Source organism: Electrophorus electricus, chromosome 26 (assembly GCF_041902795.1).
Source record: "Electrophorus electricus isolate QZ-2024a chromosome 26, ASM4190279v1, whole genome shotgun sequence".
In the NCBI taxonomy this organism is placed as follows: Eukaryota; Metazoa; Chordata; class Actinopteri; order Gymnotiformes; family Gymnotidae; genus Electrophorus; species Electrophorus electricus.
This window is the reverse complement of record NC_137522.1, coordinates 7,242,501-7,256,724: the sequence shown is the minus strand read 5'-3', so window position 1 is coordinate 7,256,724 and position 14,224 is coordinate 7,242,501. Positions and strand designations below refer to the sequence as shown.

General features: G+C 50.3%; 1 protein-coding gene across 3 annotated transcripts in view; it reads right to left on the bottom strand.

Moving 5' to 3' along the window:
- Positions 1-197: 197 nt before the first annotated feature.
- Positions 198-14,224, bottom strand: part of fbn3 (fibrillin 3) — a 59,965-nt gene continuing 45,938 nt past the window's right edge. For 2 of the 3 annotated variants that reach the window (XM_035523151.2, XM_035523152.2), the window contains exons 45-65: positions 14,063-14,188; positions 13,584-13,700; positions 13,276-13,404; positions 13,021-13,140; positions 12,370-12,495; positions 11,803-11,955; positions 11,468-11,533; positions 11,025-11,150; positions 10,569-10,688; positions 9,996-10,118; positions 9,465-9,596; positions 8,871-8,996; positions 8,034-8,240; positions 5,711-5,836; positions 5,352-5,474; positions 5,090-5,206; positions 4,742-4,870; positions 4,268-4,387; positions 3,630-3,861; positions 3,167-3,323; positions 198-2,961 (exon numbers count right to left, since the gene is read on the bottom strand). In XM_035523151.2, coding sequence (XP_035379044.2) covers positions 2,587-2,961; positions 3,167-3,323; positions 3,630-3,861; positions 4,268-4,387; positions 4,742-4,870; positions 5,090-5,206; positions 5,352-5,474; positions 5,711-5,836; positions 8,034-8,240; positions 8,871-8,996; positions 9,465-9,596; positions 9,996-10,118; positions 10,569-10,688; positions 11,025-11,150; positions 11,468-11,533; positions 11,803-11,955; positions 12,370-12,495; positions 13,021-13,140; positions 13,276-13,404; positions 13,584-13,700; positions 14,063-14,188 — 3,050 coding nt within the window. In that variant the 3' untranslated portion in view covers positions 198-2,586. Of the gene's footprint in view, positions 2,962-3,166; positions 3,324-3,594; positions 3,862-4,267; positions 4,388-4,741; positions 4,871-5,089; positions 5,207-5,351; positions 5,475-5,710; positions 5,837-8,033; positions 8,241-8,870; positions 8,997-9,464; positions 9,597-9,995; positions 10,119-10,568; positions 10,689-11,024; positions 11,151-11,467; positions 11,534-11,802; positions 11,956-12,369; positions 12,496-13,020; positions 13,141-13,275; positions 13,405-13,583; positions 13,701-14,062; positions 14,189-14,224 lie in introns of those variants that run through there. The other variant, XM_081708026.1, reaches the window with a different exon arrangement.

Here is a 14,224-nt window from a genome sequence, read left to right as displayed (position 1 = left end):
TCCAATTTACTAGAACTGATATAGTTTAATGTAACTTAAGAGCATTGTTCAGTAATTACTAGCAATGATTGATTATTCAGGAACATGGAAACTAATATGAGGTGTGTAGTTAACAGAATGAGGATTGCGTCGAGATATTAAGGATGCTGAGCAGATGTGGCTACCATGGTAACAGAACCGAGACACAGACACAAGCATTTAAAAACGTAACCCATCAGGTTTTATTGCCATTTGATGTTTCGTACAGAAGTATACAAAAAAACAAACAAAAAAATGTTGCATGACAGATGTAGCCGTTCAATCAAAAACTGAACATGTTCTGAGAATCTATTTATTTTTCCAGGTTATTGTCTGCTGGACACTCAGATATGCCGTTTCCTCGATCATTTATGGCTCATAAAAGAACTGTGGAGCCCCTGTGAGAAAGTGGGGGGCCATTTTGGGACTGATAGGTCTTCAGTTCAGAGGGGCTTCACCCCCGTTCAGCGTTACAAATGTGAGGCCAGAGATATTTCAAGTTCGCAGACGATGCCTAAATACAGTATACACACACACACACACACACACGCACACACACACATACACACACATTCGCTCTTTTACATGTAGTGGCAAATAAAATTACGATTAAAAACATTTTTAAAAAAGATACAAATGTATACAAAGTTCCCATGTTAGACAAATGGTTATGCATAAATATAGCTCAGGCTGTTTTTACAGTGCAGTAACTTTGATGTTCATAACAAAAACCACGATCGCGTTGTTTTAGCACCAGAGATGAACGAACCGACATTGAGATGTGGCCGAGATGGTCGGTTTGCACCAGAATTCTGAGGGATGCTCCTGTCGGGTGCTCCTGTCCAGATTGGCTCTGAAAGTGTAGCTCCCTGATAACACAACCCACTTCTTGCTAATAGAGCAGCAGTATTACTGCAGTGAGTGACAGAGGATAGTGTCATGTAAACAGTGAGAGATCACTCCAGTCAACGGTGACTCTTTTCAGAGGAAAGTCAACAGCACTTTTGAGTCTATTTTTGCATGTATTTGGTTCGACAGCCTTGACGCTCTTGAAACAACATTGACAAAACACAAAAAAAAAAAAATCTACATTTCACTTTAAAATATACAATTTAATTTTCAAAAAGCAAGTTTGATAATATTGGTTTTCAGCACTGAGACAGTACAAAAGACAAACAAACACAGAACAAAACTGAAGGTTGAAAGAAAAAAAAAATCACAATTGCAATCTGTGGATAAAGACTGAGTTTCTCTAGTACAGCGAAAGTGTTGGAGTTATATAGCACCTTTTTTTCCTCAAGAAAAAAGAGAAAAACTAATTTGGGAGTTGACCTATCAGGGCCTACTGTCAGCGAGGCTGAACCCTCGCTCGGGTCGGACAGCATCTGGGACGTGTGTTGGAACCCAGGTTGCCGTGGGTCACTGCTGGCTGTTTGGAGGCTGCAGGCGGTAAAAGCAGTGAGCTTAAAACGTCCGAGCGCACACCGCGCACGCCCGTCTGGATCGTCCGTCTCCCTAATCGGATGCCAACGGCAGGTCCGGGGACCCTGCGTTTACGTCGCGCCAAGCTTCTCTTAACAGCCTCGAGTGTGTGGGCGCGCATGTGCGGGTGGGAGGGGGGTTACTCGGAGCATGGCTACGAGGTCTTGGGACAGTGTATGATGAAGGTGGAACATTTTCAGGACCAACCCTGGGGAGTGCGAGCGCCGCACGATCGGATTGGCTGTTGAAAAGCCGTGATAGGCACCCAGGGAGTAGAGATCAGAGGCGTTTTTGAAGAACGGAACCCGAACCCTGTGCAGTGCTTGGCCTCCCCAGGGCTGGGCCCGAGGCCCTCTAGGGCCCGCCTGACCTGAGGCCCAGTCAACTCCCAGTTGACCTGAAATGTTGTGGTTGTTCTTACAGTCCTTTGTGTGACTTTTCTTTTCAAGCAGTACGATGCACTGGAGGTGACTCGATACTGAATGAAACACCGTCTGACCCCAGCGTACACTGAGAATACAGAAAGATCAGTGGTTGTTTGGGCCATCTTTGAAAATATATGCTGCAATTGATATAGTTTTTAATATTATATGAGACATAATTAGCTTTATGTGAAATTTCAGGCTGATATAGTCACTACATTAGATTCTACGTGAAATATTGGATAAATTACAGAGAAGAAGCGCTGAAGATTTACACATCACATTCAGTCCTTGGGTAATTCTGACCGTTTAGAGCTTTTGCTAATGGCATGACTGCGTTCATTAACCTTAATGGCTAGTTTCAATAACGGTTCGTGATTGTCACTCCGCCTGGAGTTGCTTATGTGCGCCCTTTCCATGCCTGTGTTATTAGGAAGGTGGACAGGAGCCTCCTAGCTGTCCCACAATGCTTTGGCCTAAAGCTGGAGGAAAGAAAAAGACTACACCTGGAAAGACTGAGGAAAGAGAAATCTGTGTTTGCGTGTGTGTGTGTGGGTGTTACGACAGTTTCCTCGGCACAAAGCTCTATAGCATTGGGACAGGGGTCAGAGGCCTGGGGTCAAAGGTTAGGCAGTCTCGGGGTGGGGGAGGGGGTGTACAGCGCTCAGTGCAGGTGGATGTGCAGCTTGATGCGCAGTGGGTCCCCAATCTCCCCGAGCAGGTAGTCGTCATCGTGCCGGTCCTCCAGCTGGCGCAGTCGCCGTGGGCCGAACAGGGGCAGCGAGGCAATCTCCAGGCGGTAGGAGCCCGGCGCCGGCGGCCGGCGGCCCAGACGCAGCACGCTCTTACCGTCCCTGCGCTCCAGCAGGCGGAAGTGTTCGCCCTGGTTGCCGTGCGTGATGACGTAGCGCACGTGGTGCTCCAGCGGCTCCAGCGCCGGCAGGAACTCCATCAGCGACTCCTTGTTCTGCAGCGACGCCAGAGACACGTTCATGGGGATGGAGCTCTGGGTGTCCACGCTGGCCAGGCTCGCCGACTCCTGCGGGGCAGAGATATTATAACAATTTAGCTGATAACATACTGCAAAAAATAACTAAATAAATTATTACACATTACATGAATGGTGAGGAATGTCATACCCCATAGTCACATGTCATCCAATACTCCATACTCATGTCATCCAATGCAAAATGAGCCTTGCTCATTTGAAAGTAAAAGGGTGGGCCCGCGTTGCTCTAACGCACCTGGAGCTGGTTCTCCGGCGCCCCGCGGCGTTGACGGCCGATCTTGCCTGCGTCGCCGTTGATCTTGCACTCGTAGCAGGCTTCAGGCGAGAGGGCGCTCTCGTCCTCGCCCTCTGAGCCGAACTGGCCAGAAAATCCCACTCCCGTTACGCAGTGCCTGCAGCCCACGGGGACACGCCCACACGTTTACATGCCGACGCTAGGGAGAGACGTCCGTCCTCTGCACGTACGCGCTTCAGATTTATTCTTTTAAAATACTTATTTATTTATTATTTATTTTATGCTTTCAAGGTCTCGTTAGTCACAGTAGGCTCAGCCGTCTCTCTTTATTGAGTTAATGAATCCGGAAACTAAAGTGAAGGACAAAGTGCTGACATCACAGACTCCTGACTGACAGGCGACACGCAGCCTAACGCGTTAAAACACACCACTGCAGCGGATCTGTCCGGCGCCGAGCGCTTACCCCTGGCCTGCCCTGTAAAAGCCTCCCGGGCAGGCGCACAGGTAGCCCCCTTCAGTGTTGGAACAGCCATACGAGCACGGGTTGCCGCCCGCGGCACATTCGTTCACGTCCTGGCAGCCGCCCGCCGTCTGCTGGAAGTCAAAGCCGGACGGGCACATGCACTTGTAGCTGCCCAGGGTGTTGTAGCAGGACGCGGAGCCGCACAGCTGGTTGCCCGCACACTCATTCTCGTCTGGGGTGAACAAGGGGACAAGAAGACAGGAGGGAGTGAGCGAGCGAGCGAGCGAGCGAGCGAGCGAGCGAGCCACGGCCGCATGACGTGAGCACCGGCGACGTTTGATTGCAGAGTTATGGTCACTAGACGAAATACCGTAGTGGAAAATATCAGTGAAAATATTTTAAACATAATAAACGTAGAAATTCTCTTTATTGTTATTATTCTCTTTTATATTACACACTTTATTAGACCCTCCCCACATATAAAATGATCCAGCCTCTTTTTAGACATTTCGATTAACTGGCGTCCTCGACCACCTTTCTGCTCTGACAGTAACTTCTTGCAAGGTTGTCTGTCTGTGTGTGTGTGTGTGTGTGTGTGTGGACGCGCTGAGGAGGAGGTGTTGCGCAGAGAAGCTCACCCACACACTGGTTCCACTGGTAGTGCTGTACGTAACCCTGTGGGCAGCCACAGCGGAAACCTCCCAGCATGTTCTGGCAGCCATGTTGGCATCTGTGGTTCCCGCCGCACTCGTCAACATCTGCGGGGCGGCAGGACAATGCACCCGCTATTGCACCCGCTTCTGCTCGGTACAAGCCTCCGGCGCCCTTTCCGACACATCTGCTTTTATATCACTGACAAAGCGGGGCTTACTGCGCGGGGCCGAGACCCCCGAAGAGGAAGGACTTCGCCACTTTAGTCTCGCGCACGGGGGCGATGGCTGAGCATAAGTATGAGTTTTAAAGAACGGGGATGACTCACCGTCGCGACGCGTCCTTTTAAAAATGACAAAACCAAGCCACATCAACGGCAGAAACCCACGCTCAGCTGCTGCCGCACGGCGGTGGGCAATCGGCCTCGGGGTCCCTGCCGCCCCTGTGCGGCGGAAGCTTACCTTCGCACTCCAGTCCCGTGCTGTCCAGGGAGAATCCCTTCTGACACTCACAACTGAAGCTTCCAGGGCTGTTGAGGCAGGATGCGCGGGAGCCGCACATGCTCGGCTGGGAGCTGCACTCGTTGTTATCTGGCGGGGGGGGATTATACGACCACAGCACCCGTCAACGGACAGCTCGGGGGAAAAGCGGTATATCCGGGAGCCGGCTCTGCCGGGTATATTCTAAGCAATGCCGTTACGCGGCTGAGAGGATGCTGCTCCCAGATTGTTCGTGGACGTGCCAGTGTGTAGCCGCCGCGTGCGTGCGTCTGTGTGTGTTTACTCCTCTGCCGATGGCAGCACACATACCGATGCACGCCGACTGATGCTGGGTGAATCCAGGTGGGCACTTGCAGGTGAAACCGCCGATGGTGTTCACACACAGGAACTGGCAGTTGTGCTGTTTAGTGGAGCACTCATCCAGGTCTGAATAACGAACAAATAAACATGGACCTTTGACCTCGGTCGTCCAAAATGTGGACGTGCCAAAAAGAATGCCAGTAAACGAAGTCAGTCTTCAGACTTTTGGTACGCGCTACCTCCCGTAAAAGGACCTGCGGACAGGACTCACCTTTGCAGGTCTTTCCGTCGGGTTGCAGGATGTACCCCCGGGGGCAGGAGCACAGGTAGCTACCTTCCGTGTTCTTACACAGGAAGTTACATGGTTTGGGAGACTGGGCGCATTCGTCCAAATCTGGGATTGGAGGGAAAGGGGATTCGTGAGACAAAACACTAAACTTCCGACAGCATTTAGGTGTCCGTCCTGGTGTGTTATGAAGCAAAAGCAAGTTTGCCTGGATTTCCAGGGATCTGAATCAGCTGGAAACACAGTGAAACGCCAGTACAATTTTTAAAAAGGGGCGGGGACTTTTTAAAGTGCAAGCACCCCCCCCCCCCCCCCCCAGACTGGGGGAAAGTTGGAGGTCTTACCCACACAGGAGGTGCCGCTGAAGTCGGTGGTGTAGCCCACGTTACAGCGGCAGTGGAAAGAGCCCACAGTGTTGATGCACTGACCATTCTTACACAGGTTGGGCAACACGTGACACTCCTTAATATCTGAGGAAACCAAGAGCAGCATTCAGAGCAATAGCCACCGAATATGAAAGCGTATGCCAGTGTATTGTTTCAGATAGCCCAGTCTACAGTCTATACTCACTGGTATCCTACAGCCAAAGGTAACCTACAGCCACAGGTGATCTACACTCTCAGGGAACCTACAGTCACAGGTAACCTACAGTCACAGGTGATCTACACTCTCAGGTAACCTACAGCCACAGGTAATCTATACTCTCAGGTAACACAGTCACAGGTGATCTACACTCTCAGGTAACCTACAGTCACAGGTGATCTACACTCTCAGGTAACCTACAGCCACAAGTAATCTATACTCTCAGGTAACCCACAGTCACAAGTAACCTACAGTCACAGGTGATCTACACTCTCAGGTAACCTACAGTCACAGGTATTCTATACTCTCAGGTAATCTACAGTCACAAATAACCTACAGTCACAGGTGATCTACACTCTCAGGTAACCTACAGCCACAAGTAATCTATACTCTCAGGTAACCTACAGTCACAAGTAACCTACAGCCACAGGTGATCTACACTCTCAGGTAACCTACAGTCACAGGTGATCTACACTCTCAGGTAACCTACACTCTCAGGTATTCTATACTCTCAGGTAACCTACACTCTCAGGTAACCTAGTCACAGGTAACCTACAGTCAAAAGTAACCTACAGTCACAGGTGATCTACACTCTCAGGTAACCTACAGCCACAAGTAATCTATACTCTCAGGTAATCTACAGTCACAAATAACCTACAGTCACAGGTGATCTACACTCTCAGGTAACCTACAGCCACAAGTAATCTATACTCTCAGGTAACCTATAGTCACAAGTAACCTACAGCCACAGGTGATCTACACTCTCAGGTAACCTACAGTCACAGGTGATCTACACTCTCAGGTAACCTACAGTCACAAGTAACCTACAGTCACAGGTGATCTACACTCTCAGGTAACCTACAGTCACAGGTATTCTATACTCTCAGGTAATCTACAGTCACAGGTAACCTACAGTCACAGGTAACCTACACTCTCAGGTAACCTACAGTCACAGGTAACCTACAGTCACAGGTGATCTATACTCTCAGGTAATCTACAGTCACAGGTAACCTACAGTCACAGGTAACCTACACTCTCAGGTAACCTACAGTCACAGGTAACCTACACTCTCAGGTAACCTACAGTCACAGGTAACCTACAGTCACAGGTAACCTACAGTCACAGGTGATCTACACTCTCAGGTAACCTACAGTCACAGGTAACCTACAGTCACAGGTGATCTACACTCTCAGGTAACCTACAGTCACAGGTAACCTACAGTCACAGGTAACCTACAGTCACAGGTGATCTACACTCTCAGGTAACCTACAGTCACAGGTAACCTACAGTCACAGGTAACCTACACTCTCAGGTAACCTACAGTCACAGGTGATCTACACTCTCAGGTAACCTACAGTCACAGGTAACCTACAGTCACAGGTAACCTACAGTCACAGGTGATCTACACTCTTAGGTGATCTACACTCTCAGGTAACCTACACTCTCAGGTAACCTACAGTCACAGGTAACCTACAGTCTCAGGTAACCTACAGTCACAGGTAACCTACACTCTTAGGTGATCTACACTCTCAGGTAACCTACAGTCACAGGTAACCTACAGTCACAGGTGATCTACAGTCACAGGTAACCTACAGTCACAGGTAACCTACACTCTCAGGTAACCTACACTCTCAGGTAACCTACAGTCACAGGTAACCTACAGTCACAGGTGATCTACACTCTCAGGTAACCTACAGTCACAGGTAACCTACACTCTCAGGTAACCTACACTCTCAGGTAACCTACAGTCACAGGTAACCTACAGTCTCAGGTAACCTACAGTCACAGGTAACCTACACTCTTAGGTGATCTACACTCTCAGGTAACCTACAGTCACAGGTAACCTACAGTCACAGGTGATCTACACTCTCAGGTAACCTACAGTCACAGGTGATCTACACTCTCAGGTAACCTACAGTCACAGGTAACCTACAGTCACAGATGATCTACACTCTCAGGTAACCTACAGTCACAGGTAACCTACAGTCACAGGTGATCTACACTCTCAGGTAACCTACAGTCACAGGTAACCTACAGTCACAGGTGATCTACACCCTACACAGCCCTCCGTACCCCCCACCTCACCCCTGCCGTCGGTGGTGAAGCCTGGCCCATGCGGGCACATCTTCTTGTAGAGGACGGTGCCGGGCAGGGGGCAGAGCTCGCACTGCGGGCCCCAGCCCCTCCCGCCATTACAACAGCATTCGGACTTGGTCACGCTGTTACGGTTGGTGGATGTCTGCTGGCACATGATCTGCAGTACCTCCGTGAAGCAGAAGCCCCGGCGGTTATCTGGGAAAGGCAGATGGCACATGTGTGTCACGATGACTGGATTTGATGGATACGATGGCTCAGAGGGAAATCTGCGCGGTAAATATGCCTCCGAGGTTACGTTCACAACACGCAATGATGTTCCCCATGATTTCACCGGGTTTTTGAAGTTCTTGATGTTCTGACGAGAGCGGTGTGAGAGATTCAATATCCCACGGAATCTTTTAAACGCACTGCATCCTTCAGATTGTATGCTGGAACCTCACGCTAATGTCGTGCAGCGTGGGAGGTCCCACGTGGAGGGGAATTCACCGAGATGCATGATGGGATTGTCTTTAGGGGTTTGTCGGAGAGCTCGTGCACCATGTACATGATTCCTGGCGAGCTGACGGGGAAAGGTCTACGGGGTATGCCATTCCGCTCTGGGTAACCATTCCTTCTGCAGGGATGCTGTGGCTGTGATTGGTGCCTTTATGTAAACGCTCAGCCAATCGAACATCAACACACACCAAGCCCGTCCATACCAGCTCGCAGTCCTGCGCGTGTGTGTACGTGTGTGTACGTGTGTTACGGTGAAACCATATACGCCGCCTTTCGTGAGCAGACATGCCCTGGGCGATCGGGCGGAGGCCTCGGGAGGGAGGGGCTTACCGATACACTCGGTGCCTGTGATGCTGGGCTCGAAGCCCTCGCTGCACTCACAGCGGTAGCTGCCCACCGTGTTCACGCAGCGGCCGTTCTTACAGATGCCAGGCTTGGTGCGACACTCGTTCAGGTCTGCCAGGGAGTCGCAGGCGCGCCGAACAAAGGGAGCACGAGAAGGAAGCGAAAAAAAACAAGCCAGAGAGAAAGAGAGAGAGTAGGAGAGAAGAAGAGATGGACAAAGGCCGAAGGAAATGGTAGTGAGTCAGGCTTTGTGGGATAACTTATGCAACACAACATCTATTAATAGTACGCAGCACTTAAGTCATAGCGTCTAGCAAACGCTTTAAACACAGTGGTTTGCCGCTCTGAACACGAGCATGGGCCGTGTAGAGAAAGAAATATACCCTTGAATAGCCTTCATTAAAAGCAATAATGATATGAACAATTATACACACTGACCTGTTTGCTGTTGGCTTTACTGTCTTTTTCTACTGTGTCTAAGTGACTCTATTGGGTTTAGTTTTTGGTTTTTTTCTTGATTTCACATTCCATCATCAGATAAACACACACACACGCACACACACACACACACACACTCACCCATACAGCCCTCCCCATCAGGGCGGCGGGTCATGCCCGGAGGACAGATACACATGAAGGTACCGATGAGATTCTTGCAGATCATGGCCCTGCTTTCACAGTCATCGAGCCCGTCTGAACACTCGTCCTGGTCTGGAAGGAGAGAGGGAAAGAGAGGGAGAAAGAGAGAGCGATAAAGAGAGGGAGAGAAAGAGAGAGAGAGAGAGAGAGAGAGAGAGAGACATTTCAGATGACCAGGTATTTACATCACATTCACAAGTCTCTGTTCGGTAGATCTTCTAACTCCTCGATAATAAAATTACTCGGTTCTCACTTCTGAACTCGGCACCAAGCTTTTATAGCTTCCCCTCCCAAACCTTTCTTCCCTCTCTCTTCCTTCACTGGAACAACCTGCTTTCTATAAACCACAACCGGAGGAGGTAGTTTTACGTACGTAAAAAGAGCGTATGAGAAATATTTCTAAAAGATATTAGAGGCAGTGTCCTGTTTCAGTTCAAGGTGAGCGGGACGTGTGAACTTGGAGTTCCTCACCTCGACACATCCTCTGATCCTCACGCAGCACGTAGCCGGCGGGACACGTGCACTCGTACGAGCCGAAGGTGTTCACACAGCGGAACGCACACAGCAGAGGGTTCAGAGCACACTCGTTGATGTCTGAGGATGAGTCACACACACACACACACACACACACACACACACACACGCCGTCACATGGCAAAACAACGACAGTCCCAGTGATCAAATATAACACATCATTCGTCGGAGTGTACTGTGTTTTGCAGGGTCTTACAAAAAAAATCACAAAACATCTTTCTAGGATTTTTTGCATGATCTTGCGATGGTTGATCTTCACAGTAGGTTATTCACACTTAAGCGATTCAGTGACAGGAGGATGCGACTTGCACAGATCTCGAGAGTCGCTTTTTGTAGTGGTGTTTCGACTGCCTGATGGTTCAGCCAGAGACTAAGGCCAAAGGCTGAAAAACACCATTCACTCCGAGTGGAATTCCTCAACTGGAAGACGTGTTACACGGCCTCCAGCAGGCTTGGCTTGTTTAAGAGTGTGTCAGCGTGGCTGCAGCTCAAGGGCTCAGTGGTCTGCACCTTCACAGCTCATCATGGGGCCAGGTTCCAACCCCTCCTGACAGGAGCACTCAAATCCTCCCACCACGTTGGTGCAGGTGCCGTTACCGCAGGGGTTCCCGATCGAACACTCGTCCGTGTCTGGGAGCGGGAAAAAAAGATGAAAGGCGCTCCACAACAACACTGTGTATATGTGTGTGTGTGTGTGTGTGTGTGTGTGTGTGTGTGTGTGTGTGTGTAGTTATAGTTTGGAATGAGTTTTGGTGCATGTGCGTTTACATGTGTTTATTTTACATACTTTTCTGAACAGACACGGTTGTTTTTTTTACGTGTATGTTTTGCATGCTCCTCTATATCTATGGGCATATGGGGTGGGGGGTGGGGGTGTGAGTGTGTGCTGCCACACGTGTATGCACGGTCGCGCATTTCCACACGTGGGCAGCTCTGTTTGGCTGCGTGCGACGTGCGTGAACTCACCCACACAGTTGACGCCGGTGTAGTCCAGACTGTAGCCGAAGGGGCACTCGCAGCGGAACGAGCCGTCCGTGTTGATGCACACGCCGTTTACGCAGATCCCAGGGTTGTCCAGACACTCGTTCATATCTGCGGGACAGGCAGGAAGGGGAGACCTTCTAAAAACACTTGCACCCCAATCCTAACAGGCTTTAGAGGCAGTGATGGGGCCGCGAGTATTTAAGGGGGTCGTGGAACGTGGAACACGTTGGCAGCATTGGTAGATGATGTAGTGCAGTGTTATCGGTTGTGCAGTCCGGTGGCGTATATGGTATATTGCGAGGGGTGTTGTGATTGCAGGTGGTCATGTGTTGGTCTGCACAGGTGGCGTGGTTCAGCGCAGGTCGCGTTGCGGGCAGCGTGGTGCGATGGGAAGCATTGTGTGTGTGAAGTGGGTGGATCTTTACCCTCCCTCCCGTCTCCTGGGCTTGGCAGTGTGCCATGACCATATGGGCACAGTATATCAAACGCAGCTGCAGAAAGACGAGACACACACACACACACACACACACAACCAGGATCACAATTTCACCCTTCAGAGAAAGTATGACTGTCCGTGGCAGAATGAGCCACATAACGTGCATATATATGACATATTAATACCCTACTAGCACAGTACCTATTTAATTCATATATACAGTATTTGATGTATATAAGTATTTGATGTCAGTGTGGTGATTAAAGAGTGTGTGTGTGTGTGTGTGTGTGTGTGTGTGTGTGTGTGCGTGGCCATGGGTCTTACCCTCAGACTCTCGGGGGCAGAGTTCGCAGGGGTCACCCCAGCCTTCCCCAGGCATCTTGCTGCAGCAGCACTTGGCTTTGGTGGTGTTCAGAGCTTTGGGCACCGAGCACTTGCCGGCCTCAAAGCGGGTGAAGCAGAAATTCTCGCGTGTATCTAACCCGAGCGACAAGGGGGAAAAAAAAAAACCCTGTCTTATTTCTGCCCCTCGATACTCGACCCCTGCACTGACGCTGTTAAACTGACGGTTCAGTAACATTGCGCAGGCACGGAAAAACGTTGCGCAGAGATGTTTTTCTTTTCACGGGATATTTCGATGTTGCTCCTACATGAATGCGCGGGGCTTTGTGTCTCTTGCTGTCCATCTAAAACTAGTTGACATTAAACAACTTAAAGATGAATACACTACTAATTGAATGCAGCACTGAGGATTACGTCAGTCCCCCATAATTGCTGAGATCGATGGAACACGATATCGGGGCCGATGCTGATGTTTGTGCCGGTATCGGTGCACCTCTCTCGTGTGCTCCAAGGGGAGCAGTGGGCATGACGCTGTGCAGCAGAACTCACCGAAACAGCGGCGCCCGTTATCAGATAGAACGAAGCCCGGCTGGCAGACACACTGGAAGCTCCCTGGTGTGTTAATGCAAGTGCCAAACTGGCAGATGTTGGGCTCGACCTCACACTCATTAATGTCTGTGAAGAGAGAGGGAGAGAGGGAGGGAGAGGGAGAGAGAGAGAGAGAGAGAGAGAGAGAGAGAGAGAGAGAGAGAGAGAGAGAGAGAGCCTTCTGTGTCAGAGGTTGTGTGGAGTGTGTGGGCAAAGATAAGAAAAGCAGCACATAAACACAGGGACAGATGGCACAGATCACTGTGGGTCCAATCACATGAGACATGGCCAATGGTACACGTCTGTGTGTGTGTGTGTGTGTGTGTGTGTGTTTGTGTGTGTGCACGCGCGTGTATGAATGCGTGAGCTTGTGCGAGTGAGTGCAACACACAAATATTTAGTTTGTTTTCTACCAAGGGTAGAAACTTGTGTATATGCTTTTTGTGTATAAGAATATCCGAATGTGTGTGTGTGTGTGCATGCTTCTGCCACACACAAAACTAAAACTAAAACTAAAAGCCCAATTTGCCCACCTACGGCAGTGAGCCAGAGTGTAGCTCCCCTGAGTGTAGCGCGTGCAGATTTAGCTTGGCACGGACTGCCACGGCTCACCAATGCACTGGTCGTTCTCCAGAGCGTAGCCCGGAGGGCAGATGCAGCGGAACGAGCCGTCCAGGTTCTGACAAGTGCCCGGGAAGCAGGTGCCCGGAAACGTCACGCACTCGTTGACGTCTGGAGGGAAGACCGACAACCCCGTCGCCAGTGAGCAGCAGGCATAAAAAGGCCCTTCTTGTTGAAATTTCAAGCGTTGAGGTTGTTGTTAAAGTCCTGCGGAAGCGTCGTGCCTGGGGGATGGCGGAGTCTTACCCACGCAGTGCTTGCCGTCGGGGGTGAGCTCGTAGCCCTCCAGACACAGGCACTGGAAGGAGCCCACGCTGTTGACGCACTGGCCGTGTCTACACAGCTGGCCCGCCAGGGTTACACACTCGTCCACATCTACACGCAAACACGCAAACCGCAGAGTGCTACCAACTCTCACAGACGCAATCAGACATGACAAGTTCTCAGAGATACATGGGGTAGCCTCTCCTTGAAGAGTCACTCGTGTGGTCTATGATGTGTGTGTGAGACTCGCCCATACAGTCACTGTGTGTGTGTGTGTGTGTGTGACTCACCCATACAGTCGTTGTTGTGCGTGAGCTCGAAACCAGGGAAGCAGAGGCAGTTGTAGGAGCCCACTGTGTTCTTACACGTGCCATTACCACACGGCTGCCTCTCACACTCATCAATGTCTGCCCAAGAGAGAGGGAGGGGGAGAGAGAGAGAGAGAGAGAGAGAGAGAGAGAGAGAGAGGGAGAGAGGGAGAGAGGGTCAGGGACAAAACCAGAGAGAGCGAGGGAGAGTCATATAGTCAGAGAGACAGTTTAATGGTCAATTACGTGTGCTTTTGGCAGGACTGTCTCAGTGCAGTCTAATGCAGTGTTCTCCAGGCTTTAATATGTGACAGTTGAGACAGAGTGACCTGTGTGTGCGTGTGTGTGTTTGTGTGTGTGTGTGTGTGTGTGTGTGTGTGTGTGTGTGTGTGTGTGTGTGTGTGTGTGCACGTGTGTGTGTGTGTGTATATATGTGTGTGTGTGTGTGTGTGGACACTCACCCATGCACATGGTCTGGCTGGCTGTCGCCTTGAAGCCGTTGTGGCAATGACAACGGTAGCTGCCCTGTATGTCGATACAATCACCATGGCTACACACATTGAGGATTTCCCGACACTCGTTGCGGTCTACCACAAAGAGGCAGAGCATCACGATTTGACCCG